Source organism: Asparagus officinalis, chromosome 5 (genome assembly GCF_001876935.1).
Source record: "Asparagus officinalis chromosome 5, Aspof.V1, whole genome shotgun sequence".
Lineage (NCBI taxonomy): Eukaryota > Viridiplantae > Streptophyta > Magnoliopsida > Asparagales > Asparagaceae > Asparagus > Asparagus officinalis.
Genome location: NC_033798.1, coordinates 119368076 through 119383968, shown reverse-complemented (window position 1 = coordinate 119383968; position 15893 = coordinate 119368076). Strand labels below are relative to the sequence as shown.

General features: G+C 36.9%; 1 protein-coding gene across 1 annotated transcript in view; it reads right to left on the bottom strand.

The window, feature by feature from the left end:
- The window catches only part of LOC109840937 (glycerophosphodiester phosphodiesterase GDPDL3-like), a 12020-nt gene extending 735 nt beyond the window's left edge, over nt 1–11285 (bottom strand). The window contains exons 1-8 of the mRNA XM_020409769.1: nt 11008–11285; nt 9299–9592; nt 8754–8869; nt 8149–8647; nt 7564–7602; nt 7171–7458; nt 1363–1502; nt 618–1101 (exon numbers count right to left, since the gene is read on the bottom strand). Coding sequence (XP_020265358.1) covers nt 618–1101; nt 1363–1502; nt 7171–7458; nt 7564–7602; nt 8149–8647; nt 8754–8869; nt 9299–9592; nt 11008–11128 — 1981 coding nt within the window. The 5' untranslated portion in view covers nt 11129–11285. The remainder of the gene's footprint in view (nt 1–617; nt 1102–1362; nt 1503–7170; nt 7459–7563; nt 7603–8148; nt 8648–8753; nt 8870–9298; nt 9593–11007) is intronic.

Below are 15893 nucleotides of genomic sequence, written 5' to 3'. Positions count from 1 at the left end.
AGGGAATAGTAGTTATCGCCTCATTTAGCAAAATGAGATACCAAGTGATATGAGTGATAAGGCGCACATGCTCCAGACTCGGAATGACAACTAGGGTAGGTCTCACCTACTATCATATCTCTTGATAGCTTAACAATATAAGCAGACATCACATACCAAAACTTCATATTATACACACACAAACAAACAACTGAAACATGTCTAATAAGAGCAATTGCAACTTTATCTATTATAGCATTGTATGTTTAAATTTGTATATTTGTAATACCAAAGATCCACCATGGTCCTTACACCCCCTTCCGGGTTGTAAAGCAAAAAAAACTATCTCAAAATTTATGCACAAATGAAGAAGATTAACTCATATTCTTGTGTGCCACTTTCTTCTAGCAGCTTTTGGATAGAGATCCACTTCAAAATGTTGAATATGATTCTACTGATTTCAATAATCAAGTCCCAGATCCTATCCTTCTGCAGTCCTTAATTTTTTATAAAAAAATGTTCATACTAAATAATTCATCAGGCTATCTTTTGTTCTATTTGTTCACCTAAACAAAAAGCCAACCATGTAGACCAAGGAGGAAATAAGCACAATAATAAGGTATTAGGATGAAACTTACTTCTATATCGTGTAGAAGTTCCAGGAAATTCAGTGATGATGCCATCAACACCCGTTCCTTGAACAAATGAATTGATCTCTGTCGTTGGATCCGAGAAGAAATCCCACGGCTGAGACACGTACTCATTTGTAAGAACATACACAAACACAGAGAAGCCTGCAGATTGCAAATTTTTCACCAAATCAGTTTGGCCTGTGATGAATGCTTCACTCCTAGGATATACAGAATCCTTGTTTATTGCCACGGAAGTGGCAAACTTCTTTATGTCAGCCAATGATGCTGAATCAGCATTACTAATGGATTCATCGACCCTGTAAATGCATGAATAGCTGGTTTGCTTCTTGAATTTGGTTAGCACTGAGCTATTTGTGGACTGAATCACAACTTCCTGAACTGTTTGATTGTGAAATCCTGCATCTTTTAGTGCTTTGATGACAGAATCTGTGACACTGTATCCTATATTCTCCGCAAGATATGCCGCATTCTGTGAAGGGAAAAAAATGTTACTAGGTAAAGGTAACTAATGCTCTGCTGAGAAAGATCCACTATTAACACTGGAAAAAATATGATGCCGGAGACTCAATTTGTTTCAAAGATGAACATTGATCAATTCAGTGTTCAATGATTCTATTGAGAACCAATTTTCCTTGCAGCAAAAGCACTGCTTGTATAGAAAGACTTGTTAGATACAGCAACATATAACAGAGATTTTAAAAGATACCCTTGTTGGTTATCTTGTTCTCACCTCAATAGTTATCACGATTCCAGATAAATCTTTTCCCTTTGCATAGTTCAAAAATTCTGATAATTTTGTAAACTTCCCGGCATTTTTAAATCGTGGATTTCGCACCAACTTGTACTGTAATTCTGGGTTTGAAATAGCAGCTGCAAGGGAAAACACCATTAATTTGCTGTCTGGAAAATTATTAGGCCATTCATTTCTTTTTCCTTTTGTTTTATTATTGATTGGTTCCGTACATCTTTATTGCTCTAAGTACAAGGCATCTTAGAGTAAAAGCTGCAGAAATAAAAATTCAAGGATTCAAATCATTCAATACCCATGGACCATATATTTACAATGTGTCCGTTAAGTATTACTAAAAAAACAAATAGGAAAAAAGTAAATAATAGCCTTAGAATAACATTGAACATCATTACGAGGACTAGGAAGCACCAAATGACTTGTATGGAATGTGAAAAAACTTGCTCTCATTTGTGCTTTACTCAGAGGCTTTTATAGCAGCCGTCATTACTGATCTATAATCTACTTTCACAAAGGATATCATGTTATTGTAGGAGAACTTGTAAAGTTTGATGGCTAGTCATTTTCTTAGTCCTTCAATTTTATCCTTCACAAGCACAATGCATCAATTCATTTCACAAGTGTCAATCATGTACTTGAAGGTAAGTGATATGCAAGTTCTAGAGAGAGCATTTAATGAGAACAATAAGAAAGGTGTATGTGTTGGAATATCAAATTAAAATGCTAGAATAAATGAGTTTTAGAAGTGCAAGGGTCATAAGTTTAGAAGGTGAAGAGACATAGGTTATGGAAGAATAAGAGTAACTTACTCATTTATGACATTTATCTTTATGGCATTAAAATAGGAGTTTAATTTGTGACTATTGGTATGCCTAGACGTTTTTGTTTTTGAAGCCTATATAAAGGGCTATTGTAATCCTTGTTTGATATGAAGAGAGAAAATTAAAGAAATATAAGTGAGTTCTTCATTTGAAAGAGTTCCAAGTTTGTAAACTTAAGAGTCATCAGTGGTATCAGAGCCACTTGATCCAATTTTCCCATTCTCTCTTCTTCTCATGGCTACGACAAATAATCTTGTCAATCCTCAAGTGCCAAAATTATTGAAAGATAACTATGAGAGTTGGTCAATCCAAATGAGAGCCTTATTTGGTTCTCAAGAGTTGTGGGAGCTGATCATTGATGGGTTCACGGAACCTACACCAGAAGTAGAAGCCACCTATACCGCCGAAGAGAAGAAGGCTCTCAGAGAACAAAGAAAGAAGGATAGCAAGGCTCGTTTTCTACTCTATCAAGGGTTGGACGAGTCTACCTTTGCGAGAGTTGCCGAAGCAACGACAAGCAAGGAAGCATGAGAAATCCTTGCGACCATCTACAAAGGTGTCGAGCGGGTGAAGCGAATTCGTCTCCAAACTTTGAGGGGCGATCTTGAAACCGCTCAAATGAAAGATGAAGAACAAATCTCCGATTATTATTCACGATTACTTCTAATTGTGAATAAAATAAGGAGAAATGGAGAGAAGATGGAGGACATCCGAGTGATGGAGAAGTTGCTCCGATCACTCACATCAAAATTCGAGCACGTGGTGGCGGCAATTGAGGAGTCAAAGAATTTGGAGGATATCTCAATAGAGGAGCTCTTGGGATCTCTTCAAGTTCATGAACAATGAATGCAAAAGAAGGCTAGTTCTATAGTTTTGGAGCAAGTACTAGAGTCAACATTGACTCTAAGTAATCAATGCTCACAAGGAAGAGGTCGTGGTCGTGGTCGTGGTAGAGGCAGAGGACGTGGTCCCCAACAGCAAACCACTCAAAATCAAGTGGAGATCCAAAGCTTTAGAGGACGAGGACGAAGCAATCGTGGAAGATCCACACCTGGCCGTGGAAGCAACAAGAATGTTCAGTGCTATAACTGTCACAAGTTTGGGCACTATGCTTCAAATTGTTGGCATAAAACTGAAGACCAAACCAATCTTGCCGAAGCAACAAATGATGTGGGTAACAACTCTACGCTTCTTCTTGCTAATGATGATTCAAGTGTTGAGAATGATGCTTGGTACCTTGACTCGGGTGCTAGCAACCACATGTGCGGGAAGAAAGAACTTTTCATGGAACTCGCAGAAGGAGTTCATGGAAGTGTGAGCCTCGGAGATTCTTCAAAACTCCCGGTTGAAGGCAAAGGGAAGATTAAGATCTACCAAAAGGATGGTAAGCCCGAGTATATTTCCGATGTTTACTATATTCCTAACATGAAAAGTAATATTCTTAGCATCGGTCAATTACTCGGAAAGGGATACAAAGTATATATGGAGAACAACCATCTTTGGTTGAAAAATACAAATGGAGGCCTCATAGCTTGTGTTAAGATGACAAGGAACCGCATGTTTCCCTTGCATCTAAACACGAAAGTCGACAAGTGTTTTCAAGGACTCATGGAGAATGAGTCATGGAGGTGGCATCTTCGCTTCGGTCATCTAAACTTCAGCGGTTTGAAGTTGTTGTCTACAGCTGGCATGGTACGAGGTCTACCAACAATTAATCCACCGAATCATATTTGTGAAGGTTGTGTAATCGGCAAGCAACCGCGACTTTCTTTTCCCAGTGGAAAATCATGGAGAGCAAGTGTACCATTGCAACTTGTTCACACCGACATCTGCGGACCGATCGATCCCGTCTCTTTGGGAGGTAATAGATATTTTATAACTTTCATTGATGACTTCAGTAGAAAGTTGTGGGTGTACACTCTTAAAGAAAAATCTGCTGCCTTTACTACATTCAAGCATTTTAAAGCTTTAGTTGAAGCAGAGAGCGGCCACAAGCTAAAAATTCTTCGATCTGATCGAGGTGGTGAGTACACCTCAAATCTGTTTCAAGAATATTGCAGGAAGCAAGGTATAAAAAGACAGTTTACTACTGCCTACACACCACAGCAAAATGGCATTGCAGAAAGAAAGAACCGAACCATCCTCGACATGACAAAAACCATGCTCAAAGAAAAGGGATTGCCAAAGCAGTTTTGGACAGAAATCGTGGCGTGCTCAGCTTATTTGCTCAACCGATGCCCCACAAAGATAGTGAAGAACAAGACACCTCAAGAGGCATGGAGCGGTTACACGCCCAGTGTGGCACACCTACGAATTTTTGGTTGTGTTGCATATGCTGAAGTACCTGAAGTCAAAAGGAAGAAGCTTGATAATCGCGGTGAAAAATGCATTTTCATCGGATATAGCGAGGAGTCGAAGGCATACAAGCTCTACAATCCACTAACCAAGAAACTAGTTGTTAGTAGAGACGTTGTCTTTAATGAAGAAGAAGCATGGAACTGGAGCAATGAAGATCAACCAGTGGTGAATGAACCCGATGAGTCTCTGCATGAGGAACCATCACTACGTACACCACCATCTCCTCCACACTCTACACCCTCTCCTGCAAGAGGATCTCCATCTTCTGGGGAAGGTAGTAGAAGCGAATCTACCATGCAACGAGGTCCCATCAAAATGAGAAGCCTCAGGGAGATCTATGAGCAGATAGAAGAAGACGAAGAGTCAAATCTTTTCTGCTTATATGCTGATCATGAACCTCTCACTTTTCAAGAAGCCGTAAAAGAAGATTGTTGGCGAACAGCAATGGAGGAGGAGATCCACGCCATCCAAAAGAATGACACTTGGGAGTTAACAACTCTTCCACAAAATCATAAGGCAATAGGGGTCAAGTGGGTGTACAAGATCAAGCGCACAGCAAATGGTGAAGTTGACCGGTACAAGGCGAGGCTTGTAGCGAAAGGTTATAAACAAAAGTACGACATCGACTATGAAGAAGTCTTTGCTCCGGTTGCTCGACTGGATACGGTGAGACTATTAATTTCACTTGCAGCTCATCACAGGTAGAATATATATCATTTAGATGTCAAGTCAGCATTCCTCAATGGTGTTCTTGAGGAAGAGGTGTACGTGCAACAACCAGAAGGCTTTCTTGTAAAAGGACAAGAAAACAAAGTGTACCATTTGAAGAAAGCACTTTGTGGCTTAAAACAGGCACCACGGGCGTGGAACGCCCGAATTGATGGCTATCTTCATCAAAACGGCTTCATTAAATGTCCCTATGAACACACCATCTACATGAAGAGGAATCATAGAGGCGAAGTTCTAATAATTTGTCTTTATGTTGATGATTTATTGTACACAGGAAGCAGTACCGAGATGCTTGCTGAATTCAAGGCGGCAATGTTCAATGAATTTGAGATGACGGACAATGAATTAATGTCCTATTTTCTTGGCATTGAAGTGAAGCAGCAACAAGAGGGGATTTTAATATCCCAGAAGAAGTACATGAAGGAGATCTTAGAGAAGTTCAAGATGAATGAATGCAACCCAGTGAACACCCCAGTAGCCATCGGAATGAAGCTATCAAGAGAAGGAGACAGACGTTTCGTTAATTCAACTCTTTTCAAAAGTCTAGTTGGCAGCTTGAGATACTTGACGATCACAAGGCCCGATATTACTTATGGAGTCGGACTTGTGAGTCGCTATATGGAGACACCGAATGAATCTCACTGGCTAGCTGCGAAGAGGATATTAAGGTATATCAAAGGCACACTCAACCTGGGTCTCTTCTATGCATATGATGAAAATGCACAACTAGTTGGTTACTCAGATAGTGACTGGGGAGGTGATCAAGATGAGAGAAAAAGCACCACAGACTATGTTTTCTATTTTGGGTCAACTGCATTTTCATGGACCTCAAAGAAGCAAGGAGTTGTAGCTTTATCTTCATGTGAAGCAGAGTATGTGACGGCTGCATCTACAGTATGTGAAGCAATTTGGTTGCGAAACATATTAAAGGAGTTGGATCATCCACAAGAAGACTCGACTGTAATTTTTGTGGACAACAAATCAGCCATCCAGCTTGCAAAGAACCCAGTACATCATAGGAGGAGCAAACAAATAGATACACGGTTTCATTTTCTCAGAGACCATGTAAAGCAGAAAACCATTGAACTGAAGCATTGTCACACCACTGAACAAGTGGCAGACATATTCACCAAGCCATTATCAGGTGAAACTTTCATGAGGCTAAGAGACATGCTTGGCTTAAAGACATTTTGATTTGAAGGGGCGTGTTGGAATATCAAATTAAAATGCTAGAATAAATGAGTTTTAGAAGTGCAAGCGTCATAAGTTTAGAAGGTGAAGAGACATAGGTTATGGAAGAATAAGAGTAACTTACTCATTTATGACATTTATCTTTATGGCATTAAAATAAGAGTTTAATTTGTGACTATTGGTATGCCTAGACGTTTTTGTTTTTGAAGCCTATATAAAGGGCTATTGTAATCCTTGTTTGATATGAAGAGAGAAAATTGAAGAAATATAAGTGAGATCTTCATTTGAAAGAGTTCTAAGTTCGTAAACTTAAGAGTCATCAGTATGAAAATGAACAACTATGTCTATGACTTTCCCCAGAAAAGAATGAAAACAAATGATCAAAGATCACCAAACAAAACACTATCAACAGTTAAGACTGTTAGCATAATAATGTGTGCCCTTGCCAATTAACAGCATCTTTGAACATAAAAGGCATTAATTAGTTTTGTTCAAGGCGCGTCTGGTTGAAACCTACGGTTCATAAGATAATTATTTCTACTACTATAATATGTACGAAAGGCTTTATAGTTGGTGGCATTCCTTTTCAAAATCAAAGCAATCAGAGCTCATTAGAACGTCACTAATTTCTCTTCTGTTTTCCCCCCTTTGTAGAAAGGAAAAAAAGAAAAGGAAAAAGATGTTGACTTACGTTTAAGGTTCTCTTGAATCTCATCCCAGGTGAAATTGAAGGTGTAAATTCCAGGAGTGGCCTTGAGTTGCGGGATAACAGAAGAACGAGAACGCATGGGTGATGTTGAAACTGTAGTAGAGTCCATGAGATCAATAGAGCTCATGCATACTAAAGTTCCATCTTTTGTCACTTGAACAGGACAGTCGATAAAGTCTGCACCATCTTCAACAGCCTGCTGATAAGCCAAATCGGTACAATCCGGGTAAACCCCACTAGCACCATTGTGCGTGATGACCACTGGATTTCCTGAAAAACAAAAGAAAAGACCGTATATGAACAGTTTTTCACAGTATTTGCATATGGTTAATATAAAGTTCAGTAGATGGAAATAACAAAAGAAGGAATACTGACCATGTTCAGACTTGTTCTTTCCCATATGAGAGAAACAGCCTGCAACAATTGTGACATTTAAGTTATAAACAACTCAGCAATCTGAATAAATCATGATATCCTTTTGCCTGAGGCATAGCTCAATAATTAAACAACAGCCAAGAATGCCAGCATTTAAGCTTCTGAACAAATCTTCACAAATTTCTAGTGTGCCTCAAACTCAATGTTAAATAAGGGATAATTGTATTTTCTTTGTAGTTAAGCAGTATAAGATCCTCTCAGTAAAGATATCAGCTGTGTCTCCTGGAGGACAATAATAATCACCTTTAAGATCATTAGATCACTATAAACTTTGAAGTTTTAAATAGTTACTCCAGACATTAACATCATAATGTTAGATATTTTTAGATAATATGAGATGTTATTAGATATGACTACAGTCCATACCCGTTTTGAAGTATCCTCCTAATCTCTACTTAAAAGAGGTTAGGGTTTATGGGAATAAGATCTTACTTTGCTCTCTTTCTGTAGGAAAATTTAGGTAAGTTGTATGATCTAATCTCTTGAATCTATTTGATAACATAAATTAAAAAGAAAAAAAATCACCTATTGCTTCTGATGCAGTTACAGGAAAATCTGTCAGCACACCATCAACAGAGAAGTCCCCATTGTCAACAAAATTGAGATACTCAGCAACCGGATCATAGCTATAATTGAAGCTAATAAACCCATCATTTGCAAATTCATAGGCATAAACTTCGAGCCCCTGCTTGTGAGCATCCAAGACAATGGAAGTGTGAGGTTGAAGATAAAGGTCAGATGTTACTGGCCATATGTAATTTCTAGGAACGAGAATTCCAGAGGCAAATGTCTTGATAAAGGTAAAATTTTGCAACAGAGAACCATAAGTTATGTTCATAGAAGGTTCGGCAATGTCTTGGCCGAGAAATTGGAAGATAAGCTTTGTCTTGCTCCCCATTCTTGAACCTATACTCGTGAGGAAAACCACTTCGGCTGAAGATACATAGTCTACGACAACTTTCTTTGAAACAGAAAGCAAATAGCTTCTGATGTTCAGTTTGTGTTGTGAGTAGAACATACTATGCTGCACGGAAAGAAAATCATGAATATTATGAATGTTATTTTTTATTTTTTACATTTCAAAAAAGATCACCGTAAATGAAAGAAACCAACATTTCTCAGAGCTGTACCTGTATATTTAACCAAAGGGCTGCTGACTTAATTTGTGTTTTCACTTCTTCAACAGTAAGGATTGGGTACAAGGTAGCATCGAACTTATCACTTCGAGATAAAGTTGATCGAAGCACTGATCAGGTCATAAAAAATAATCAGTATAGACTGTATAGCGTACAATCAGGTATCAGAAGCATATAAAATTGATTTTGGCTACATGCAATGCACGCCGAATAAATTCTTTTACGTCAATTATTTTCAATTTCAATTCATAGGGTAAATACATGCAAAAGATGAATTTTGAAGGAAAGATATGAAAATAACACATATTTTAGTTTTATATGGTGATATATACATGTTGATTGTTCTGCATGTGTGTTTGCATGGAACAATCAACACAATGTGATGTTAGATAAAGAATTTCTCAAGAGTAGGAAAAGATGTCTCTCCTTACTGATGATTGAAATCGAAGAGGGTAAACTCTTGTAAGAAAGAAAACCTATAATAATAAAAAGTTTTAGGAAAGCAAACTACAATGTTTAACATTAGGAATTATGCTTACCTGAGACTTGTCCTAAGGTTTTGAAGTCATAATCCACAGAAAACCATCCAGATGTTGGCACGCCATCAACAGAGTAAGTATTTGTTCCATTGGGAGCAAAGAATTGGATATTTGTACAATTATCTAAGGTCATGCTAGGAAGGCAAACACCAACACCATCCTTTGTCAATTGAACATCGCACCAAGTAATTGTATCAGGTGAACCAGCGAGATATGTAAATCCAAAAGCATCCGAACTTGAGTCAGGAAATAACCCTGAAAATCCACCCTTTGCGACAACTGCAGGAGCTTTACCTGTAATAAGAAGCAATGGTCAGTCTTAAAGTCCCCACCACTACAACACTACACCAAAACTCCGAAGATGTGGTAAGGGTTAGAGATTATAATTTTGTATTCTAACAGTCAGTTTGAAAGTAGAGGTGCAAATTTAAAAGGGTACACTGCAGATAACCCCCTCATCTATAGCAGTAGCACTTATCACCCCTCAACTCATTTATTAGCACTTATCACCCTCCACTCATTTATTGGCACTTATTGCCTCCCTCAGTTCATGAGGAATAAGGAGGTTATCTGCAACTTATCTTTCTCAAAATGCCAATCCAAGGGTGATAAGAGCTAATACAAGAGTTGAAGGGTTGTAAGTGCTCTACTAGAACTCCAAACTCACAGCTAGGTTTGAGGGGAACTTTTATATTCTAAAATCACCCTTTTTGTGGGCTGAACAACTATGGCTTTTTCTTAATTCGGGTATTTAGCAAAATTCTAATGGCATCAACTTGTTGCTAAGGGATATCTATTTTTTACTTAAAAACCATTATGAAACCTCTATAAATAAAACCAGATGACGAGCGACGAAAGCAAAATTTTGAACTAGAAACTCTTCAAACCATTTTAAACACGATTTTATGCTTTGGTGAACAGAAATAGCAGTATATAAACTCTGTTATGGACCTATTTATCCATCGAGCAATCTAAAATATGCATAAGTGAGATAAAAACTATCACTCACCAATGGACCCTTTCTTAATATTATAAGACACTTGTCGAATATGCATACACATATAAAGTGCTCATTCAACATATAAAATATGACATTATAAACCTTCTTCTGCATCCTTTTCACGGAACTTGATCATTTCAAACATGACTCCGTTAAATATGGCCGAATTACTTTTTCACCTTTCAATTATCTTCATCAAATATGCATGTACATGAACAAACTAACCATCCAATTTCTTGTCTTTTCCATCACTTTGTTTTCTTTTTGTTTATGAGGCCTTGAAGTAGATTTAGAGACATTTACAATTAGCCGAAGCTGTAATTAATAAACATGCATGCAAGCACAAAACAACATGAAACAATCTAAACATAAACGTGGAAGGGAGAGATAAGGGCAGTCACTATTTGTCAAATTTCGAAAGACTATGAATACACAACACATAAATTAGCTCCAAAATCTGAAAAACAGCCATCCCTTAACTTATTTTAACCAAACCCAACAACAAAAAGGATGAATCAAGCGCAACCCACTACATAATCAGAGCATATAAATAAAAACCACCACTCAATTCAACATCCATCTCACCTAAGAGTAAGACCCAATTGGATAAACAACAGTGATCTAACCCAAATTCAGCCAAGACCCACTAAAGAACCAACCAACTAAATAAAAAAACTACAATCAAGAACAAAATTTGAAGTGAAATTACCACTCAATGTGAGCCAAGGTGACTTCTTGCCGCCCTGTCCCGCAACCAAACCAAGAACCTGAAGAACCAAGAATGCAGCCATAAAGCTGTGAGCTTTCCATCGAAATCTCATCTCCCACATTGAGAACACCAACAAAGAGAATCCAACTCAGGATCAAAGAGAGAAATTAGAGAGATGAAGGGAGTTGGTGATGGTCTTTTTTGATGTCCAGCTGTTCTTGAAGAAACCGGTAGCTGACTTATTTATTGCCTTCTTTCCTCTAGATGCTCAGCTTTTGTTCATCTAGAGAAGAAGAGGGCCTTTTTATTAATTTCGTACCTCGCCTTAATTGAATTTCACCCAGTGCACGATGTGGGGGACCACTGTAGTGGGTGTGTTAGTGGGGGAGTACTGGAATCTCGTAATTTAGACTGTTCCCATGTGATGGTCGGATCGCCACAGCTGGAGCTGGCCGCTGTCCCTACGCTGGGGGGCGAAATTGAAAGATGGAATTATTTAGGGGGCCTCGTGTAAAAATGCGAGCCTTTGTATGATGCTAGTCAGAGTCTACTGTTATGATGACAGAATGCTATCTATTGCTTTCAGTGTGAGCTGGTTTCAGGAAATGAGTTTCGGTGTTTTTGTTTCGTTTGAAGAATTTATTATGCTTCATTGCAAATTTGCAATGCGAGGAAAGATGAATTTGTCTCATTGTTAAATTTTAAATTAGGGCAAACAACATCTAAAATTAAGGGTCTGTTTTGGCAACCCCTAAAAATTGGTCAACTATATTTTAGAAAGAATTTATTTTTTGTATGCCGAAAATGTCTCTTAAATTTAATAGTATTTTGTTCCATCTCCTTCTTAGGAAAAAAAACATAACCAATTTAACTCAAAATTGAGATAGGATTAGTCCTAATCTACTTTTGAGGAGTTTGACGAACTTATTGTAAGATAAACAATATAAATTAATCACAATAATAGATAAATAATGTATAAAAAATCACTGAGTCATCAATGTAATCAGAATGGAAATTTGATACTAACGCACTTATAAATAATAGCTTTCAGGCATTTTATTAAGTCCAGTCATATATTAACGCAAAATAATTCGTTACAGAAATTAAGCATTCAAACAATAGATTTATCTAAGATTAAATATAAACCCCCCAGATTAACGACGGAACTTTTCAATCGAATATGCAAGCGACCAACAAGAGAGCGGAAAAATTACTTGCAAAAAGGAAAGGGCGAAAAACAAATTAGATTCAAAACTCTATTATTCTTTTTTTTAATAACAAAACTCTAGTATTCTTAGTTATAAAATAAAATACAATCAAAATATATTAGACCTATCTTAAGTCGTACCCTTTGTTGTGAAGCATCCCTTTAATAGCTAAAAATCAAAACAAGTGCAGCATCAAGGAGTCACACTGTCACAGGGTGTGGTCGCCCTTTTCGTGCAAATATCGTTGCTCATAATATAATGGAGGAATATATGAAGAAAACATGCACATGGTCCGCGGCGCCTGTTTTGGGCTGCTACACATGGGTGAAGATTGAGGAGGGAAAAAAAGAAAAGGAAAAAAAAACAAAATGAAACAAAACAAAGCAAAAACAAGGAGGGGGGGGNAGCTCTTGATATAAAGCTAAATTACTCATTTCAAAAAACTAGAAAAAATAAACTATTTAAATTTTTAAAATTGCACTCAACGACCCAAGTTATTGAAATATCTCGTAAACAGTTTTGATATTTCTAGAAATATGTTACGGTTTTCATTCTCATCTAATAATTTTTTGATTTGTGATAATTCGGACCTTTTCCCCTTGTAATATCATTCATTACCCTTTTATAATGATTGTAATGTTCTCGTGGTTTGTATAAAATGTTTAAAATTCATAGGGTTTTGTAAAATTTACTATAATATAAAACAAGGAGTAGCTTGCATGATAGTGTGTGTATATATAGAGAGAGTAAAACTCATATAAAATTAACTAGATAGGAGCACTTATCCACCAAATTTTTTATCCCTTCATTATGCTTTGAGTTTTATGCTACACATCAATGCTATCTTTAAGATTTGTGCATTCATTTATATTACATCACTAGTAGAAAATTTAGCGACGGAATTTCCGTCGCCAAAAGTCTTTTTAGGCACCCCTTTTATAGCGTCGAAACTTTAGCGACGGGATTTTAATTTTTCCGTCGCTAAAAGTTTTAGCGACGGAAAAACGACTTATAGCGACGGATTTGTCCGTCGCTAAAAGTTAAAAATCCAGTAGTGTATGCTAACACAAATCTCAATATAAAATCAATGGATAAAAAAATTGGTGGACAAAGGGCTCTTATCCACTTAAGTATATGAATATGTTTGGTATCAGCTTGGTATTAAAGTGACATAATCATCTCTACTCATTCAAATGGTTGCATATCCTCATGCATTCCTCAACTCATGTGAATGTGATATCTTATTTGAATGAGTGGAGGAGATTATATCACCTCACTACCAAGCATAAAATTTATGCTTGGTATCAAGCATACTCATATTTCTCAACATGAGAAAAATGGGTATGCTTGGTACCAAGCACAAAAAGTTGTGCTTGGTAGTGAAGTAACATAATCTCATCCACTCATTAAAATGGTTGCATATCCCCATGTACTCCTCAACCCATGTGAATGTGGTCCCCCATTTGAATGAGTGGAGGGGATTGTGTCACCTCACTACCAAACATAAAATTTGTACTTGGTACCAATCATACTCATATTTCTCATATGAGAAAAATGGGTATGCTTGTGGTACCAAACATAAAAAGTTATGCTTGATAGTGAAGTGACATAATCCCCTCCACTCATTTAAATGGTTGCATATCCTCATGCACTCATCAACCCATGTGAATGTGGTTCCTCATTTGAATGAGTGGAGAGGATTGTGTCACCTCACTACCAAGCACAAAATTTGTGCTTGGTACCAAACATACCCATATTTCTCATATGAGAAAAATGAGTATGATTGGTAGTGAAGTGGCATAATCCTCTCCACTCATTCAAATGGTTACATATCTCCATGCACCCCTCAACTCATGTGAACGTGGTCCCTCATTTGAATGAGTGGAGAGAATTATGTCACCTCACTACCAATCACAAAATTTATGCTTGGTACCAAGCATACTCATATTTCTCATATGAGAAAAATGGATATACTTGGTACCAAACACAAATTTTGTGCTTGGTAGTGAGGTGACATATTCTCATCTACTCATTTTTATTTCCAACCACTTCCCAACCCATGTGAATGTAGGCCCTAATTTTAATGAGTGGAGGGGAATATGTCATCACACTATCAAGCATAAAAACTTGTGCTTCGTACCAAACATACCCATCTCTCTCTCTCTCTCTCTCTATATATATATATATATATATATTTGTGTCAACTTAAGTGGATAGTGAATAGTGTGTCCACCAAAGTTTTTAACCACTCATATTACCTAGGGATCCTTGTATTATATAAAAAGGTGTTTTATATTAATAAATATGTGGCTATTTGTCCACCACTTTTTTTTCCATTGATTTTACATGTTGATCTAATATCTTTTTTGTATATATTGTACTAAATTATAATTTTCTATTGATTTTGAATGGCTTATGTTTAAAATTGTTTGTAAAATACATTTGTGTATTCTCTTATAATTTCTTTTCCTAAGGGCCTGTTTGGATTCGTAGGGGGTGAAGGGAAGTTAAGGAAAACTGAGTGAAGGGAAGAGAAGGGAAAGGAAGGGAATGGAAGGGAATTCCCTTCCCCTTGGTTACACCTAGGGCTGTCCATCCGGCCCGGCCCGGCCCCGGGCCCGGTTTAATTTTTTTAAGAATTTTTTTTTATTTTTTTTAAAATTTTAACAAAACCATAAATCATAAATTATTTTAACAAAACCATAAATCATAAATTATTATAAAAAATGTCATAAATGTAAGTAATAACTTGAAATGAAATGACATAAATTACAAGTACAAAAAATGATAAAAATAACTTCTTTATTAATAATCGGTAAATCCTTTATAAGTATAAATTTATTTCGAAATTCGTCGCATCACAATAGATGAGTACATCCCAACTAGGTTGGCACCTACTCACCCATATCACTATCATTTGCAACTTTTTTCGAAATAATTTAATTCAAATTTAAAGCTAAGAAATAAAAATTACAATTTTATGAATATTATCTAATCATTATATCTATCTGCTAGTCCCAACTCTTCAAATTTATCTTCAATCATAGCAATCCGTTCGATGCTTTGTGTTCGCTTCTCGTATCTCCACCAATCCTGTAAACATATCACCGCTTGTACAGTATACGGATCTAAGCATGTCCTGTGGTCGTCGATCAAACGTCCTGCTGTGCTGAAAGCGGATTCCGAGGCTACAGTTGAAACCTGCACTGATAGTAAGTCACGAACCATGGTGAAAATTATAGGATATGAAACTGATCCATATACTTTCAACCATTGCAAAATATCTAAAGCATTTCCTTGACATTTAACTAAGGAAGCAGATAAATATTCATCTATTTCAGAAACCTCTAATCCTGATGAAGTTCCAGATCCACCAGTTAGTTCAGCTACCATTGCATACCTATCAAAACTTACACTTTTACCTCGACCTGTGCTCGAAGCTGAAGGTGCCGAAGCTGAAGACTGTTGTGTAGCTACACCATATCTAGCTGCATACTCATCATATAAGGTTTGAAAATAATTTCTAATAGCTAAATAATGAGTAGTAGCAGTAAGGGTGGATCCATCATCTAAGTCTATAATCTGTCCACCATATAATGATTGTAACAAACTTCGAAGGCCAATTTCCTTCAAGCATGGATCAATAAGAACACCAATACCAAAAATATGAGGAATAGG